Source organism: Columba livia, chromosome 8 (genome assembly GCF_036013475.1).
Source record: "Columba livia isolate bColLiv1 breed racing homer chromosome 8, bColLiv1.pat.W.v2, whole genome shotgun sequence".
Taxonomy (NCBI): Eukaryota; Metazoa; Chordata; class Aves; order Columbiformes; family Columbidae; genus Columba; species Columba livia.
Genome location: NC_088609.1, coordinates 18,603,824 through 18,623,092, shown reverse-complemented (window position 1 = coordinate 18,623,092; position 19,269 = coordinate 18,603,824). Strand labels below are relative to the sequence as shown.

General features: G+C 39.8%; 1 protein-coding gene across 4 annotated transcripts in view; it reads left to right on the top strand.

The window, feature by feature from the left end:
- Positions 1–19,269, top strand: part of DENND1B (DENN domain containing 1B) — a 160,794-nt gene that overhangs the window by 26,523 nt on the left and 115,002 nt on the right. For 2 of the 4 annotated variants that reach the window (XM_065072349.1, XM_065072348.1), the window contains exon 3: positions 18,415–18,458. The exons of the other annotated variants lie outside the window; for them this stretch is intronic. In XM_065072349.1, the coding sequence (XP_064928421.1) occupies positions 18,415–18,458 (44 nt within the window). The remainder of the gene's footprint in view (positions 1–18,414; positions 18,459–19,269) is intronic. 4 annotated transcript variants of the gene reach the window in all.

Here is a 19,269-nt window from a genome sequence, read left to right as displayed (position 1 = left end):
CTTTTTCTCCTAGCAAAGCCCCAGGAGCTCTTTCCAAAATACACACTTGAGAGGCCCTAAGAACTCCACAAACATGCAAGCATCTTTTTGTCTGCGATAATAAATTATTTTCAGTGATTCACAATATATAATCTGCTTATTCAAACATTAAAATATTGCTTAGATCTAGTTTTTGTTTGTTTGTTTGTTTTTGAGTTTTTGTGTTTTTTTTTTTTTTTTTCTCAAGATGAAAGAACATAGTTTTATTAATGTTAGTCCACTTCACTAATATCTATTGCCACTGTGTATTATTTATGCTATAGAAATGCAAGTGTGATAAAGAAAGAAAATACAAGTCACTGTAGTGTGCTTTGGTTCCCCTCCCCTGCCCTGCCCCAAATCCCATGGTCTATTTGCACTATAAATTTACAGATACCTTGTCTTGCCCAGACTTCTCCCTTTTTGATGGCCGGTGATGCCGAGCACTTACACATCTTGCTGCATAGCAAAGCATAAGATATTTCTGTTACTATACTTCTGTAATTTTAATTGCTGAAGATAACTGGGATGGTGGGCGATACTGATGCAGCACTGTCAGTGAAGTCTGGAAGATATACTTCTTATGTCTTGAGTCTTGGCTTAGTGTGTCCTTACTGAGTATGAAGTTAGGCTCTTGAAATATCCAGAATGCTAGGTGCTTGAGTATAAGTTAATAATCTGTCTATTATTTTAAAGACACACATAAGCAGTAGCTGCTTGCTAATAAAATGCATTTACTGACCCATGAGTGAATTGATCCCTATGACTATTTAAAGCTTGGGACTCTAAAAGTTTTTCTCTTATCTTTATGTTAAACAATGGAAAGTTTTACCGTATGTTCAAATAACGTCTTCATCAGGTTCACAACAGGATACCATAGTTAATTTTCAGTTGAGTGCTTTACAGGATTTTCTTTTTTGCTGGCTGGTTGGGTGAAAGTCTAGACACTGAGAGACGAGGCGTTAGAGGGGCCTCACAATATCGTTATTGTGAATGGTAAGTAGCAGCAGCTTCCTCTGATGTACGGACTCCATGCCCAAACCAGCAGTACAAAGGCAGAGCTTTTGTTCCAAGGGATAGGGGCTAATCCGAGTGCTGCACACTGTGAAAAACCTTTTATGGAAGGGGGGAAAAACTTGCCTTGAAGGTGAGAGGTCAGCAGTTTAACCTCTGACCATAAAATAAGAGACTAGTGAAGAATGGGATGAACAAGGGGGAAAAATACTTCAAGTACTCCATTCTTTGTTTATCAAAAATGGGTCAAGCAAATGAGTGTCAGGAGTGGTTACAGCAGTTCTGATAGGATGCAAGCGAGTCTGAAGATGTGTGCTGGTTTAGCTTGGGGCTTGCACAGCTCTCCCTTCTCAAATGCTCGAAAAAGAGATCCCCAAATAAAAATCCAGTCTTTGAGCAGCCCTTAAAAGCAGTGACTCTGCTCTCCTCCTCCCCAGCCCTGATCAAGTTCATTTTTATCAAATTTTTTAATTCTAATATTCCATTGCATAGGTTAACATAATTTAGAATTTGGCCTTTTTAACTCTTTCCACTGTTTCTGGGCTGGTTTTTGGGTTCATAAAGAAGCATCATGGCAGTAAACTCCTCACATGGATTCAGGGGACAGTGAGATGAGTCTCCAGTGAATGCTGCGGATCTTTGGGTGGTCAGTGCTATTGTACAGCAGCAGGGGAGAGCTGTTTCCAATCTTTGGGCAAAGAGAATATGGAGCCTCTACACTCTGATCTCATTTTGGTATTATCAGTGCTGGGAATTTAGTTGCAATCCAATTAGAAAAGATAGGAACCATGTTAACTAGTAGTTAAGCCTCCCGTATTCTTGGGTCCACCCGTTTGGACTAATTGGTTGTGCTACTTCTGACTCAGGCTGGCAGAAGATACATTAAAGCTCAGCTCGCTGCCTGGCTTACAACCAGTCCTTGTGCTTCAGTAGGTCCAGCCCATGAGGAGCTGCTCTCCTCCCTCCTGGGCTCTCCCAGCATGCAGAAAAGAGTCATAATGCTTTACTTGTGCACCTCTGCAAGTTTTATACTTGACTGGACGTAGTTGTGTTTTGTGTATGAAGTAAATTCCTCTTCCTGCTTCACACAGAGGGATTAAAGTTAGGCTTTGTTGTTGACTCTCTTCACATGTCACATCTTCAAACATTTCCTTGTGACCTGGACAGCTTTAGCCCCTTGCATTATTAGAAGTGGTCAGTAACCACCAGCATTCCTCAGCTGACACCAGGGCTTCTCAGCACTTGGGGAAATACATTTTGGTAGACTCTTGATTTTATTTGTGCTTGGATGTAGCGCAGCCTCTGACTTGGTGCTTTCTCTGACCTTTGGCTGAGCTTAATCCATCATTTCTCCATTTCACAGACATCTATCTTTCTTTTTAAGGGATAAATTTCTCAGAAAGGTATGACTAAGTGTACTTCTGTGTCTGACATCTCTTCAAGTGAGAGGACACACTCTTGGTTCTCTTTACATTCCTTAGAAACCCTTTTAGGTTCACTGATAAGTGAAAGTAAAATGAGTAACCCATTATACTCTATTTACTGTGCTGTTAATTTTGTGACTTTTCTCAGTGAGCAGCCTACAGTATGAATTGTGATCTTCTAGGGATAAAATGATGTTCTCTCTTGATGGGATAAAATGGTGTTCTCAAGCAAAATTACTGACATTTTTGCTCTTAGGGAAACACCAGAAGTTAAAAGGCTTATGCATTTTAGAGTAGGTGTCCTTCCAGTATCTTTTATTTGAATTTGGAAAATAAGAGAGAGGTGGTTTTGTTTTGTTTTGTTTTTTTTCCCCTCATAATTCTTTATTTTGGAATCTTTTAAAGGCCTCTTCTATACCTTATGAAAGACGACTGATGTCACCATTGTGTTCTGGAATAGTACCTCATGCAATATGTTTGTATTTCAGGAAAAAAATGGGCAGATACTACTGCTGTACAATGGAATGTAATTTGTATCTCCTTGCTAAGTTCTCTGTTTCCTGTTCCTCTCTCCCCCTGCCCCCGGTTGCTACAACTGGGAGAACACTTTGTGATAAATATTACTCTGTGTGTCAAAAATAAGGTTTCTAAGTCATGTGTATCTTAAGGTGCTGTATTGGCCCTGGGAAATCAAATGGCAAGTGAGCGTGGACTTGAGCTAGAACATGATTTTTGTTCCTGAAATCTGAACTGGCTCTTTTCCCTGATGAAAGGAGGTATACTTCACAGTTTTAACAGAATGTGATTTTGAAAAGAAATCCTCTGTGGGTGGATGGGGCTGTAGGCTCTAGGTCTGACCTAGATGCGCTTTTCAACATACGTGCAGAAGACACCCAGCTCACAGACCTCCTGTCTTGTCTAGAGCAGGCTGGTCCCCTTGACAGGAATGAAGAATTTTAGCAACAAGTCATCTGGGATAAGTTGTTAAAATTAAGATGTGATATTTGCACGCCCATAATTCTTCAAATCTATTTTTAGTCTTTTCAGTTTTCAGAAAAGAGTGGATTTTCCCTGCTCTGGCAAGTGTGCTGACTTTGTTTATCAGAGTGATGGAAGGCTCAAGATAAGAAAGTGGTTATCTGAGGCTTGCTTGAGAAGAGAGTATGTCTTTCTACTTGAAAAGTGTAGCAGCATTTCATATCCAGTATGTTTTCTTACTAATTATCAAAACAATTAATTAAAAAGGTGCTATAAGGTGATACCTTTTTTTATATGGACATAATTTACAAATGCGTCATATCCCATTGATTATGAAATTGTCAGCATGGGTGGTGATGGTTACACTTCATTAATAAAAAAATTGAGTTAGTTATCCTAATGCAAAGCAACTTCTCTTTTATCTAGCTGCTTATTGAACAGTTCTTAATGAGAAGTGCCTGTGCGTGGTTAATGATTTGTTTCTTCTGCAGTGAACGTGCAGTTGTGGCACCAGTACTGTCTTACTGGTGGGGATGGAGAGCGTGCGGAGGACAGAGCACGAGTGTGAAAGGGCTAGAAGTGGTTAGTGGTGACCTGAGGTTTGTGTAAGAAGAAGGAAGGAAGAAGTTGGAGAAATAGATAAAAAATGGATGCTAGAATCATACAGCCATTCTGACATGTTGAAGACATCATAGTATCCTATTATTTCATGCAACTACTGAAGACAGGGAAATTGTGCAACAAGAAGGGCAGTGGTTGAGAGGAGGCCTTTTTATGAAATATTTCTTACAGATTAATGTAATATAATGCATAATATCACAGCGTAATATATTTCAGCTCCTTGCGCATTCTGCATGTTGACGGCTGTTATTCAGGTTTATTAGATGCATTCTGAAATATTAACATCAGATTTATTTGGTAAATTGATGTTTTTTAGATGAGACGTAACCTTAATTTATGCTGTGGTTGATTTATTAATGAGTCATTCTTTGTTCTTTCACATCAATAATAATAATATCATTTTTTCCCTTGCTAATATTTTTGACTGCTATATATTTGGTGCATACACATACATTACTCATAGTTTCCTGGTCCTCGTCTCATTTTTTTCTGCTGTAATGCTCTATGGAAAGTAAAATTAAGACCTTCATTACTTAAGAGGTAGAAATACTCAGTTCAAATGTATGGATGGCCCATCTTTCTGTAATACTCTCTTCCTTCCTGTAGGTCCTTATCTGCCCATCCCCAAATGCCCTGTTGCTCTTCTGAGTTTCCTCTCTCTCCTCAGAGCTGCGGTAATATATTGTCTGCTATTATCACACTCCTAAACTAGTTTTCACTATTTTGTGAAAATTTTGAGATTCCACTGAACTACGCAGGCATCAAGCACTGAGGCTTTGTAAGATAAAATAGTTTTGCACTCTAACCACATCACAGTTACTTTGTAATGGGTGTATATTGAAACCACGCATCTACGTCACCCTCCTACTTTGCTATTCTGAATAAATGGTACTTTAGAAATCGGCAGAGAAACTTAACTCTTCTGTTTTATCACTGATGTACATGATATCAAAAAATGTCTTGGGGAGTTTCCTAGTTATCAAGTGTGTGTTGGTGTTAGTAACCCAGAGACTGGAACCCAGACCTCCTGCCTCCAGGGCAGAAAGACACAATCCATTCTGGTAACAGCCCCTGCGCATTTGTTGGGATGCCTTTTATATCCCCTGTTTTACTGGCCTCACTCTGGTACACAATTGGGAATTTTGACCTGAGTAACTACCTGTAAACACCTGTGAGAAAAACCCTTGACTTGCTTCTGTTATACATATCTAATTTATATGGGTGGCCTGTGCTTTAAAATAACTAACCCTGGGCTTGCATGGAAATGTCTTATTTTTAAGAATGTAAATGTTCTTTCATATGAAAAAGAACTAATTTTTCTAAGATCTCATGATGTTTGGAAGCCTGGGATGACAGACCTGTGGTCAGTAGCCGGCAGGGCTGGAGATCAGAGCGTACTCACTGTCACCCCCCTGTGCTAGCTGTCACTCCCTGGCTGACCCCTTGGCCTGAGACTGCGTTTGGGCTCTGCTGAAGCAAAGGGGGACAAATGCTGTTTAAAGAAGCTGAGCAAAAAATAATGTCTTTTTTTTTTTTTTTTTTTTTTTTTTTTTTTTTTTTTTTTCTCCTCTTGAGAGCTTTGTAGCAGTTAGAAAGGCGCAGAGAGGTGTAGCTATGTCCAAGTTTGTTTTACTAAATGACCAATATATTTTCCAGTAGGAAAACACCAAAGAAATAAATTGTATTTACCTTCTGCCATTTGTGTTGTTGCCCTTTGAAAGACTTGGTGAGGGAAGAGTGCCTGGTTTGGGAGCATCCGTGGGAGGGATGTGCTGTGAAGCCTGTGCTCCTGTCCAGGAGGTCCTCGGGGGTCTTGAGTGACTTCTGCCCTGGGACCACAGGTGCCAAAGCCGCAATGCCTTGGCCAGACCAGCCTGAGCCCCTTGTTCTTGGCATACGTTGTGTGCAGTCTCTGCTGCAGAAGCTTCTGGGACACCCTTTCTTAATGTTTTATGTGGAAAAACCAAACAAACAAAGACAAAACAACACCAAGGTTTTGGGATTCTGTGTGAGTGGTTTGTTAAATCACTCGCATATCTTCAGTAGTTGCGCACACTAGTACTAGAGGTGTCTCATAACATCAGTGCTAGTGTAAAGCTTGTTTTATGTGGCCTTTGCGTGTGGAACGCGGCTGTTGGATACCGAAACAGGAGTGCTTCGTGATAGAGTAAGAATCTCAGCTGATTAGAGGTTTGTTGGCCGTTGGAGTAACACTGATCTTTCTGTAAGCAACCTTTTAACCTACTTTTGTGTTTTGTTCTTATCAAAAGTTCAGTGTTGACTTTTAAGGACTGGTATGTGAAAAACGTCAAAACATTGATTTTCAGCTGCATGCTGCCTGTCATAGACAAATCGGGGCTGAATGTATGTGGACCAGCCTCTAAAATTTTTTGTTGTTGATTCTTGCTCACATGGAAGGCCCTTGGGACAGATGGCCCCTCGCTGTTGATGGTTCGATTACAGTGATCACCCACAGCTTCTGAGGAGTGCGAAGAAAAGAAATTGCTTTCTTTGTCAAGGTGTTTTCAATTCAATTCTCACCCATTAGCCTTGTTTGGTTAAGTTTTGAATTACTCCATCAGGTGACTGATGAGTTTATTTTTCCCTCCCCCCCGATGGTATTAAAATGGATTTGGTATAAGATGGAAAGCAAAGGCAAAAAAATAAATTTGTACTTATTGATCAGTGCTCCTTTATCTTTATTCCGGTTTAATGTATCATGGACAACTAAAATAAAAATTAATACTGAATTGGAATACATTTAAAATACATTTAAAAAAAGATGTTTATTTTATTTTAAATCTGTGAACTGTTTACCTATACAACAAACTATATACTCAGGCTGTGGCTAATCAACATGGTTGTTATGGTTTGTTTAGCTGAGAATGTTTATTATTGTTTTAATTTATTTTTTAACACATTACTGTGTATATAAAGGTATGAAAAGTTGTCTGATACAGTTACAGCTTTCATAGTCAAATGTGTTTCTGGTTGTGGTATTGTAGACTTTCTGAGGAGTGGTAAACAGCCAGGCCAGGTCTCACTTGTCAGCACTACTCCCATCCCTTCCTGCCACAGCAAGTAAGCAAAACAGGAAAGACTTGAATTTCATATAGACAGCATTAATGGTAATGGGAGAATGAAAACAGGGTAAAGACAGGGAATATTAATCTATCTTTTTGTAACACACAATTATGTTCATTCTGTTTCACATACAAGCTGAGCATCACAACAATCCCCAGTTTGATTTAACAGTGTAGTAATAGAGATGTGAATGTACAATAAGGGATTAATTGAAATGTCATAAATAATCAAGAATAAAACAACAAATAGAAAATCTGACTAACTCTTTCTCCCTGGTAGCCACCCTTGGCTGCAACAACAGTGTCAGTGGGGTTGGCTGGGTTTCCTCATGTACCTTTCCGTGAAGGTTGCCTGCCTTAGTATGAGTATGTGAGACAAGCGTTCACCAGGGCAGATGAAGGCAGCTCACAATTCCTGCGGGTGTTTTGCATTCAGAAGACATAGATGGAGTCTGTATCATGACACAAGATTACTGCTGGGTTGTGAACGAAGTTCAGTGCTGCAGGGGATGGTGCTTTTCACTTCTGCTGGCAACTCCCTGAATATCAGAGGTGACCCATTCAAGAGTGGTTGTCTGCCTGCTGCCACAAATCAGAAGTGCTGGCATATGAAGTCAGTATCTACAACAGTAGTTTTCACACTTTTAAGTTTATCGCTGCCCTTGATACCTGCACAGAGCTGTTGTTTGGGTTCGCCTTCCTTCCCCCCTGTGTTTGGGGAAGACAGAGCCTCTGGGAAGTGCAAAAGAAACACAGGGCAGCCTGTGATGCCTGAAGATTTGCCGCAATGCCCACTCCAGTTTCAGCTTTGCTTGCAGTAGTCTTGTGCGAAAGGAGAGGTGTGCTTGGTGGGGGAGACAGCCCCATCTCACCGCCTGGGCACTGCTGTGTGTGCTGGCAACAAAGCCTGGGGTTTTGCCAACAGCTCAAAGACAGCGTTCCTCTTCCATGTGTTGGCCAACTAGAGAAGAACACTTAGATAGTGAGCTGGGTAGGAAGCAAGGATGGAGGGAAGGAAACACAGATGATGACAGAATATTTTTCTGCCTTTGTGCTTTTGGCATGGTAAATCCTATACACTTAAGTTTTGAGGATGTTTTCCCTGTTTGGGAGCAGTTTGTCTAAAGCATTTGGCCAGGGACAATGCTAGTGGAGGATGTTCCAAAGTGGAATTTGTCTACTGATGTACTAAATATATATCATAGAATGGTTTGGGTTCGAAGGGATACTCAATGCTCATCCAGGCCAACCCCTGCCATGAGCATGGACATCTTCACCCAGATCACGTTGCTCAAAGCCCTGTCCAGCCTGGCCTGGGATGTCTCCAGAAATGGGGCATCCACCACCTCTCTGGGCAACCTGGGCCAGTGTTTCACCACCCTCAGTGTAAAAAAATTTCTTCCTTATGTCTGGTTGGTCTATATAGTACACTTAGCTTTATAATTTAGATAATGATTTTATGTATTTCATGATAATGTTATATATTCTATTATTCAATGTATTATGTATTCCAGTATTGCTCTAGCCTAAAAAAAACTGCTAGCAATTGAATCATCACATTTTGCTGCTTGTGCTAGTTGGTATTTAACGCACAGGGCGTAGTTTACAGGGAACTCCTGCCCTGAAATACTAAACAGTTGGGCTGTGACTAGGAAGTGGTGTTCACCAGTGGGAAGTGGAAAGAACGTTGTTGCACTGTTTGGGCAAGAAATGAGGTAAATAGACAGTCATTACAATCATCTTCTCTGGTCAAGAGGGAGTTCCCCAGTGACATTCATTTTTTTTCTTGAAGAAGCAAGAATGCGCTAATTTCTTCTTTGAAAAAAATTTACAGAAGCATTACATTACTTGTTAAATTTTTTACTTATTTAATTTTATCTTTTAGGCATGTAAACTATAATGTAAGGTCTGTCTTTATATTATTTTTGAAAAATGTCTTTCAAAAATGGTTTGAATATTACTCTGTGTTTCTTGCAGCCAGGCAGTTTGCTTTACAGGGTCTCATATACCCCGGTTTTCATATTCAAGCATCCAATTTGTATTTCTTGAAGGGAATTAGGAAGCAGTAACTTGGGCATCCATAGGATACAGAGATATAGTCTTTGTCATGTGCCAAAAGCTTTCTGATTTTTCTATGTGCAGTCTGTGTGGGTTCTGCAAAGTGACCATGGTGCTTTATGCAGTGAGATAAAATGCTTTTCTCTGGTTCAGACATCACTGACTTGGGAGAGCCAAGTGACCGGCCATCTCCAGTGTCCTTGGCTGTGCTGGAGGTTTGTTTCATCCTAATTTACCTAGTACGTATTGCTTGTTAACATGTACTAGAGCTTCTCTAGATCTTTCTCCAAATCAGTCTTGCGGCACTGATACAGGCAAATGTCGTGTAGCCCATGATATCTTTTAAGACCTTTAAGTTCTGTGGCTTCATTTAAAACAAACAGAACCCTGCACAATGTGTCTGTTAGCAAGTGGGTGTAGTGAGTTAGTTTTTCATCCTTACAGGGCAGGATGTAAAACTTGTATTTGGTTGCAGAGGTGAATGACCTTAGTCTTATTGTTTTCAGTTGTTGTTCTTTTCATCAGGTCAGTGCTCAGCCTGTCTTGCTGAAATGTCTTTGAACAAGAGACCCACTGACAGCAGAAGTGTTTTGTTTTGTAAACCTTCCTCAGACATTCACAATGACTTAATGCATATGTGGTGCTCACTTGTTCTTTTGCTACCTTAGTTCTTACATCCTCGTTTTCATGAGCTGTAATTCGCTCATGATTACAAGTTAAAAATAGGAAAATTAAAAATAACACTGCAGCTCCAAGAGGCTTACAGTTGTTGCCACACTTACAAACTCATTCTAAAGACTTAGCAGGTAGAACAAACTTCTGCTTATCTTGCAAAGAGACCAAATGAAGGCTGAACATATTCATTTTATCTGTGCACTATCTGTGCAATGAACTCTCACCCTGATTAAGGTTTTATCCTGAAGCGTGGCTAATAGCATTGCAGCCACAAGGACCCTTTCTTTCTGTCCCTAGTTAGCTGAAATGACTTACTGCTCCATCCTTCAGTGGTAACAAATTCTTGGGCAGAAAGGGATTGACCTGCAGCTCTGAAGGAGATGGCAAGTTGTGGCTAGAAAGTTTTAATCATCTACTTGCTCATAAAAGGGATCAGGTACTTATTTCCTAGTCTGAATGTAGTGCAGACAGGGAAATTGGAAAAATCAGAGGAACTGTCAGGTCCAAAGCTGTAGTGCTGTCAGACAAAGCCCTGCATCTCTGCAGAGTGGTGGGCTGAACCTTGCACGGGATGAGTGGTTCAAAATTTGCACACAGTTTTCACAGCCTTGATTTTCTGATTGCTTTGAGGAACTGCTATCACATAAGTTAAAAGCAGAGGTACTTGAAAATAATTCTGTGGTAAACTTTGCAATCAGTAAATCTATTGCGTGGCTTTACAGTGTGATGTACACGGGTCAGACTCACACCCTTATTACAGACTGTGAGCTCTTAGTGCTTTTGGGGGTAGTACTGACCTGCATGGAAAAGCGGTGGAAGTGCTGTGATGTTGTGATGCTGTGAGTAGCGACTGAGTTGGACTCGCTGGGTTCAAATTTGAGTTGTGTTTTTGTGGAGCAGAGAAGAATGTGGTGTGTGTGTTTTTTGTTTAAAGACTGAGTGACTCTTACAGTTGTGCATAGTTTCTTTCTTTTCCTGTGTATTAAAAACAAAATTCTGAATTTCCACAAATGTGGTGTGAGCATTGGTATCCTGAAACCGTATAGTAAGTTACATGCCCCTAAAAAGATGCAATTAAATTCTGAGTCACTTGAAGTCCATGAGGAGTTTGGATTGCTTGTAATTTGGGGCATTTTTTCAAGTGTAAGTCCTACAGAAATGATTTTAAACTATTGTGCATATTTTCAGCTTACTTGAAAGCCTGTCCAGCTTATATTCAGCTACAGGTGAAAGCAGTTTCCTTAGGAAAAGCTTCCTTGTAGAAGGAAGATGTTATTATCTTAGCTGAGAGTCAGTCTTTGTAATTATCTTTCTGAACCTGACTGATAAAAAAATTCCATTTCTGACTTGCAAATGGGCAACCATGAAGGCTTACAGGTGACAGTGTGACTCTGAGGCAGGCTGCTAAAATGTTATTTTCCATTTTCCCTTTCTTAAAGGGCACTATTTAGTGTGTGTTTGTTGACATTGTTGTCATTTAGTTCACACTTCAGTTTGTATGAGAAAATTTGAAAAGAAAAAGGTCGGCAGTCACACATGCCAAACATCTCCTTTGGTGCCTGTGAGAGTCAGGTACCTTCACTGCCTCAATAATTTTTCAACATGGGGTGTAAGCTTTGCAGTCAGTTGAAGATCAGGCAGAAGCCACGGGTGTGGGGAAGGGAGAGGGGACAGGAGAGGCTGGGCTCCTGCCTTGTGGCTACATCGTGGCTGATTTGAAGGCAAGTCCAGGTTCAGCACCTTGCGCCAATGTGCTGCTGGGGTCACTGTGTCAGCACCCAGAGACCCAGAAAAATCTCACTGTGTAAATACATATCAGGAAAAGCTGTCAGATATAATTCCTGAAACTCATTAACATTTTTTTAGCTGATGTGGTTGTAAAGCATCTTAAAATTGGCAGTGGTCAGGCACTCAGTATTACGAGTGTTTGGTTGGAAGCAGTCTGCTCTCCAAGGGAACAAACCCCTTTCAGTGCAGCGTTTTCTTGTCTTATATTCATTTGCCATTTACTGAAGTAGCAATTGTTTGAAATTGTGGTGGCAATTTAGGAAGGCATATCAGTGGGTAAAGTGGGAGTAAAGAAGTTGGAGGTGCTGGCTTGTTAAGATTTGACATAATTTTGTAAATATGTTTTCTTTCGCTTTTATGAAAAGACTACGAGTGTGGTTGCACTCTGCAATAAGCTTTCTGTAGAGCAGTTAGAGTAAGAACAGACTTAACGGTCCTGTAGAACCTTCAGTATTCCTTTGAGCAAAAAAAATACTTGGACTGCACGGTTTGCAAAAAGTGTACTTTCAAGTATTTTCTACAGTGGCACCTTCATTTGCATATTGTCTTTAATCTGACGGGTTTTAAGTGCCTGAGAAGTTAAGGAGTGTGCCTTGGTTTCCCCTTTTTTTTTTTTTTAATGAAGTTGCTTCAATGTGTTTTGTCCTTGTTCTTCCTTTTGATTACCAATGCTTGGAAAATACTGTAACTCGTTTCTTCTCCCTCTTTACCGCATCCTGCTCTTCCTGCAGCTGCTGGCGGGGCCTCCGCTGTGATCCCCCAGACCCGGGCGCTGCAGACCCTGGCGCACTCACATCTTCCTGACAGCAGAACCCCCATTCTGCTGCACCTCTGGCACTTCATGTACGGAACTGTTAACAAGTGGATTTTAATATGATATACAGAAGTCTTTTTGTGCAAGAAGTAATGTTTTAATGTGAATGCTGTTTTTTTCATCAGATGATTTCATCTCTGAAAGCACTTGGGTTGCATATTATGGTTCATCTCTTATTTTGTTTCTGAATCACAATTGTAGTAAAAAAATACTGTATTGATACAAAGACATCATTATGATTGAGAGTTTCTGTCAAATTATTTTATGTAGCAGATTTTTGCCTTCGAACATTAGCAATATTATAAACTTGGTTTAAAGAACAAATTTTTTGTTGCTGAAAACTGTTTACTCCAACAAAATCAATTCTGCTTATTGCCCATAAATGTGTGTTTATAAAGCTGTTCCCTGAGATAATGATATATCATTTCAGCTTTATCAATTGTATTCTTGTGTTCATGTAAGAAAAACAATCTGGAACTACTTCTTCCAGTCTGCAATAAGCTTTGCTGCCTTCCTTGTCCTCACGGCGTTTCTTCCCCACCCCCATAACTCCTGGCCTCAGTCTCTTCTTTCCCCTCTGCACTGACAGCTTTTTTTCCAATGAAAATCTTTACAGCATTAGAGAAAATATAGCTGGAGGGATGCTGAGCAGTCATCTAGTCCGTTCCTCTGTCCCAAGACATGACCGGCTCTGCTTGGCAATCTTTTTGTCTATCCGGCTCTATAAAACCCACAGGGATGACGATTCCTCTTTTCCAGGCAGAATATTGGACTACTTAATTAATCCGTTTCATTTTACATTAGCTGTACTTTTCTGTCTGAAATTATTCTCTGTTGCTATCAAGAGAATTACCTGAGATGATGTTTCTCAGCATGTGTTTGTAATATCTGTTCCATTACCAAATTGATTGTGCACTAATTAACTTATCCTGTTGTATTTTTGGGTGATATTTATAATCTGCAAACTTAATGATTGTGAAGAGTATTTTTAGAATATATTTAAGTACTGAATTTTTGGGAAAGTGTAATACCGCTCAGAAAGTTTTCTCTTTATTTTTCATATTTATGAGTGCACCACTTCTCTAATCTACTCTGTAATGAGAAATAGTGCTTTTATATTTTCTTAGATTTATCATAGAAGCTAAAATATGTTAGAAGTGGTTTTCCTGGAAATATGGGTGACATGCTTTATGAAGTTACCTCTATGGGAATAGATTTTAGGAATGGAATTACTTACTTTAAGGAAATACATATGTTTTTCTCCTTGTATGTATCATCCTTGCCTGCATTTTTCTTGTGGAGCAGTTCTAGATTGCAACATTTTGAATACTTATGTTGCTAAGTGTTGCACATGGGTCCCTTTTCTCTTTGTATCAAGTACATTGTACACTAAGTTCTGGTCTCTCAACAAACCCTTCCCTGCTTGTCTCTCTTCTGACGTGTACGGGGAGTTGCATCTGCTTTCAGTTGTGGTCCTCAGGGGCTTAACTGCTTCTTTCTGAGTCTTCTTACAAAAAGTGTTGTTTTAAAGTATGTATAGACAGGCTTACATAATCACAAATGATGCCAAAGGAGTCAAATAAGTCAAAAGTCACAATTAATGTCTAGCAATGTGTGCATGAGCTGCAGCCTCACAGCGGTGTGAATGCATGTCTGTGAGACGCACTTGTCAATGCTGTGGAATATTTAGCAAAGGAGTTTTCAAGCATTACTGGCACATGTGAGATGTACATCTGTGGAAAGTGTCTGTCCTGGATGCAGTAGGCATAGGAAGAAGTGATGCTTGTATGTGCATATATCTATTTACACATGCAGCGTGCGAGCTATTTTATGTGTGTGCTTAACAACCTCTTACTACTATGTTTACTTAGAATTCTTGCAAAGCATTTGTCCCCAAAAGTCTGTTAGAAAAACAGTCCCCCCCAAACAAATAAACAAACAAAAACAGCAAGGGGAAACTCAGTAGCTCCTCAACTGGCTATAGCAAGAGCTATTTCTGAGTTATTCTCATCCTTTCACCCATAAAATCAGCAGAAAATTGGCCTAACATTGCTGGATCAGATGGGGTATCTGGGAGGTAATCCTCAGGGAAAAGAAAATTCAGTCTTTGTAAATCTGAAGATAAAGTTGCAGAATTGGATTATAGTTTCTCTTTTTATTTCTAAATCAGTACCCTTTTGTTTCTTCCTTTGCAGCACTTGTGAGAAGTTACCACAAAGATGTGTCAGATGCTGCCTGAGCCTAGATCCAAAAGCAGAAACAAACATAATCTTTGAAAAAAGCCCAATCCCTGACTCACATAATTATCATAAAATCCCAAGGCTTTTTATATGTATTAGGGTTTGGTTTCAGAGAGTAGAGGCATAGAAAGAGTATAGTAACCTTTCTTTTTGAAGCACTAGTCACATCAAATTTTCTTACTAATTAAATGTATGGCTAAAATAATGAGTTAAAAGCCAGTAATAACAACTGTGAAACGCAGCTCAAAGCAGTTGGACAAGTCTTGGAGGCGTTTAATTTTTGCTGAATGTAGCACTGAATGTTTTTCTTGAATTAAGAATATTTTTTTAAATGTTGGCTCTTTTTTGTTTTCATGAAGGAGCATTAAGAGCATTATCCTGCCTGTTAGATCACATTAATTCAATTATCCTTTCATGATGTAAATACCCTTTCATGATATGAAAAGAAATGTTGTTATACCTGTAGTTCAGTGAACTGGAATTTACTTCAGACTTGTTTTTATTATATCAAATGAGACCCAAGTAGTATGAGAGAGCCCTAATAATATGAAGACAGCAGACTGAGCATCACTAAATTATAGTTGCAGGTTGCATATCTGTTAGCATGTCAGGACGTGAAAATAAGTTATTGGAGCAGTGGCTCTTGTTGCTGGTAGGTAAAGGTTCTCTTGTGAAAGCTGTTCAGCTCCGTTGGCACCTCACTGAGATGTGGAGATAGTAACCATCTTGTGACCCCAAACCCCAAGCTACTTAGAGCCAAGGTTTTCTTAATTCTGAGCTTATGCTTCGATCCTGATAGTGATCTTTTAAAATTGCACTTGGAGGTTTTGCTGTTGCGATATACTACCTCTTTCCTGGCTGCAGCTCACGAGTTGTGCAGTCAAAGCAACTATAAATGGTACAAGTGACTTGGGAAGTTCTGAACAAGAAATAGGAGATAAGAAACGGAACTAGACACAGCCAGCGGCCAGCTTGTATTTCCTGAGGTTTGGCCAGTGTGTAAGGCGGGATCGCTGCTGGGTGAGGCAGCCCCGCTTTCTTCTCTCCACAACTCCCCACTCCCTGGTTTTTCTTCCTTTTTTCTGGCACAAAACCAAGAGTTTTAGGGAACTGATCTACTTGACACTGAGCTGGAAAATTCCAGACAGTTGGTTTGATCTTGGTCAGTTCCCTCATGTGGTTCAGCGTGCATCTGTGGTGGAGTCTGCACTGATGGGACTGAAACGATGGTCTGGGATTACCAGCAAGCAGCTGGTAGTGGGAGTGCAGTGGGATTGCTTGTTTGCAGAGAAATTTATGCTTGAAGTGTTTATGGACATATGACCTTAGATTTGCAAGCTCTTTGAAGGTATTTTTTTGATTCTGCACAGTTTCTAGTGGTTTTTAGCAAGTAATTTATGAATTACTTAACATTGAGTATTTGATATCTGTTACCATGCTTACAGCTCCTTGAATTTGACAGAGATCGTTGTTGATAAATAGTTACTTTCTTTTTTGTAATACGAAATTGGAATAAAAATAAGAGATCTCTTACAGTATAGGCACTGAGATCTTCAAACTCCTTGTGTATCTGGGCATTACACAGATGCATTTGATTTAAATACACAGGAAATAGATGGGGAAAAAAGGTCTCTGTTTTAAGTAACTGTATATATTTGCTTTCAATTTTTTGTAAATATAGCATCTTATCTCTTGTTTCATGTCTGCCTTCGAAGGTTCTTGTTCCCTATAGTAGATGGAAGAAGATTCCTTATGCAAAATACATAAATTTCCATAAAGAATAGCTGCAGAATCCTCTCCAGATGTTCTTAGAAGCAAAGAGGTGTGCTTGTTCAATGCGAAGAATCAAATGGCTACTTTTTAAAACTAAAATCTCAATTGCATTAGAATGAGATGAAAATAAGGTCTAAATTCAGTTGAGCTAATTGACAAGTTGAATTTTGTGGTGCATTTGAAATGTGTGTTCCACTGTTGGTTTAACATCTGGTCTGGGGTGAGGGAGGAACACTGGCTTTGGTCTCCAGCTCTGTGTGAGCAGGACAGCAGCAAACGTGGGTGCAGCAGTTGCCTGTTGAGTGGGAGGGTTTGAAATCAGCAACTGGGAATGAAAATCCCATCAGTGATGTTTCCCTTCCAATAGAGCTTCTATTTGCAGCTGTAGACATATGTGGGAAGATGAAGAGTAGGAACTTCTGTACTTTGTGAAAAGTGGAGAACCCTCCAGTTCTGCTGTAAAACTTGCCAATAAGGATGTTGCTTCCTCACAAGGGGAGGAGGAAGGGCAAGCACTGAACTCTTCTCTTTAGTGACCAATGACAGAACCTGAGGGAATGGCAGGAAGATGTGCCGGGGAGGTTCAGGTTGGACATTAGGAAAAGGTTCTTCACCCAGAGGGTGCTGGAGCACTGGAACAGGCTCCCCAGGGAGGTGTCACGGCCCCAAGCCTGACAGTGTTCAGAAAGAGACTGGACAACACTCTCAGACACATGGTGTGAACTGTGGGGTTGTCATCTGCAGGGACAGGAGTTGAACTCGATGATCCTTGTGGGTCCCTTCCAACTCGGGACATTCTATGATTCTATAGTTCTGTGGTTCTGACTGATCAGGCGGTGTTAGCAGTAGAGACCGAAGTGGGAATCTGAATATGTTTCCCAGACCTTGGCTTCTCAGAAGAATCCCAGCAGCTCCTGAGGTAGCCAAGAGGTTGAAGTTCCCATCAGGCAGTGTCCCCTGTGGGTTTCTCTGTGGTTTACTGTCCCTGGCCCTGGCACTGCCATTGGCAGGAAGATCTGCCTGAGCTTGCCCAGGGCACGAGCAGGGGCTGGAGACCCCCAGGGCACCAGCCCAGCGCTGCCTGGCAGGAGATAGTGGTTCCACATCTGGCACCTGGACAACTGCTGCTGCTGCGGCTCTGGTGCGTGGAGGCCACTGCGGAGCTGTTCGTGTGTCCTTGATACAGCTGAACGGCGGCACCTCAGGAAGGTTTTGTATCGCAGGAGATTAAAAGCTTTGGAGGGATGAAGAGCATAATTCAGTTTTTGTTTGAAAGGTTGTGATTCAGGTCATTGTGTTAGATGCCTTCAAAATAATGTTAATTGTAGACTTGCAGATAGACTGAATAATGCCAGTTGTTTTGGTAATTAACGTTTCATAATAAATTAATGAAAGCTTTAAGATATTATTGAAATGCTGATTTTGAAATGGCTCTGAACAGAAAAATATTCAATGAGCTAGCTCTTCTAAACTCTGAGAGTACTTCTTGTGTTAGTCTCATCATTAAAATTACAAATAATGCTTTTCTATACCTCATAGAGATCTATGTTTTCTCCTTATAATTTTGCATCTTTTTTTTTCCTTGTATGGAAAGAGGTTTTATATTACTTCATTTCTTCATTAAAATAAAATTTGAAAGTAGAACACATACTTAAAAAATAAAATACTCAAAGGTTAAGGAGTTAAATGTGGAAGTAGTTCAGTACATTATAACCTGCCACCATATGTAAAACAATAAACATCGAGTTTCATAAATATGAAATAAGTCTTTTTAAATAATCCAGTATCTTCCTTAGTTTTTTAGATACATTTTTGCACTTGCCTCAAAGCTTGACGCTAAGCTGACCCTCTCTTTAATATTAATGTACTCTGACTGTAATACTCTGTTCCTTTGCCTCTGATTAATGCTGTCTGTCAATTATTTACAGATCCAGTGGTACTGTGGAAGTTCCCGGAGGACTTTGGAGACCAGGTTGGAAACATGAGACTGAACTTTTTTTTATGTTGGAATAATAATAAAAAAGCTCTTCTATTCAGCCGTAGAGAGGCAGATGCTAATGATGGTGGCAAGGAAGTCTTCACCCAACTGGTGGCTTGGTGATTAGAGCCCGTTTGTGACAGGAATACGCAATAGAAGTTGTAAAGCGCCGTGTATCATACTAATTCTTTTTATCACGTTACTTTTGATACAGACTATTTCATAAGCTGTTTCTGTTGGAAGTGTTGGCATTTTATCTGTTGTAGGATTGAAAATACAGGAAATTTATCAAAAAAACTGCCAAATGTAGATGTTACAAATTGTGTTAACAAAAAACACCAGAACAAAAAAGTTGAATAGCTGCCCATGTATGTCCTTTTAATGTCAGAACTTGTGCAACCCATTCCTTTTAATCCTTTATAATGCAAAATTGTATATATTTATTTAATAACATTTTAGAGATACCTAGCTATTTGATTGGAAAAAGAAAATCAGACCCTTCTAAGAGACAATGATCTAAACTTGCTGATTTTGAAATAATGAAAATCCTGTAATTAATCCTCAAAGGAAATTTTATACATATAGGACTGATGGATTATTTCAGTTTGTGGTGATAGCAAAGCTATTAATTGGTTTGGTTGTCTTTGCTGTTTGTGTGTTGCAGTGGTGTGTTGTTTTTTTTCCCTACTCTCCTCCCTGGACTATTTTATTAATGTTACTAATATTAAAATTTAATGAAACTGTCAAATTTTATTATTTCAGCAACTTTTAGATTTGTTTCTTTCATGGAAATACTTTTACTTTC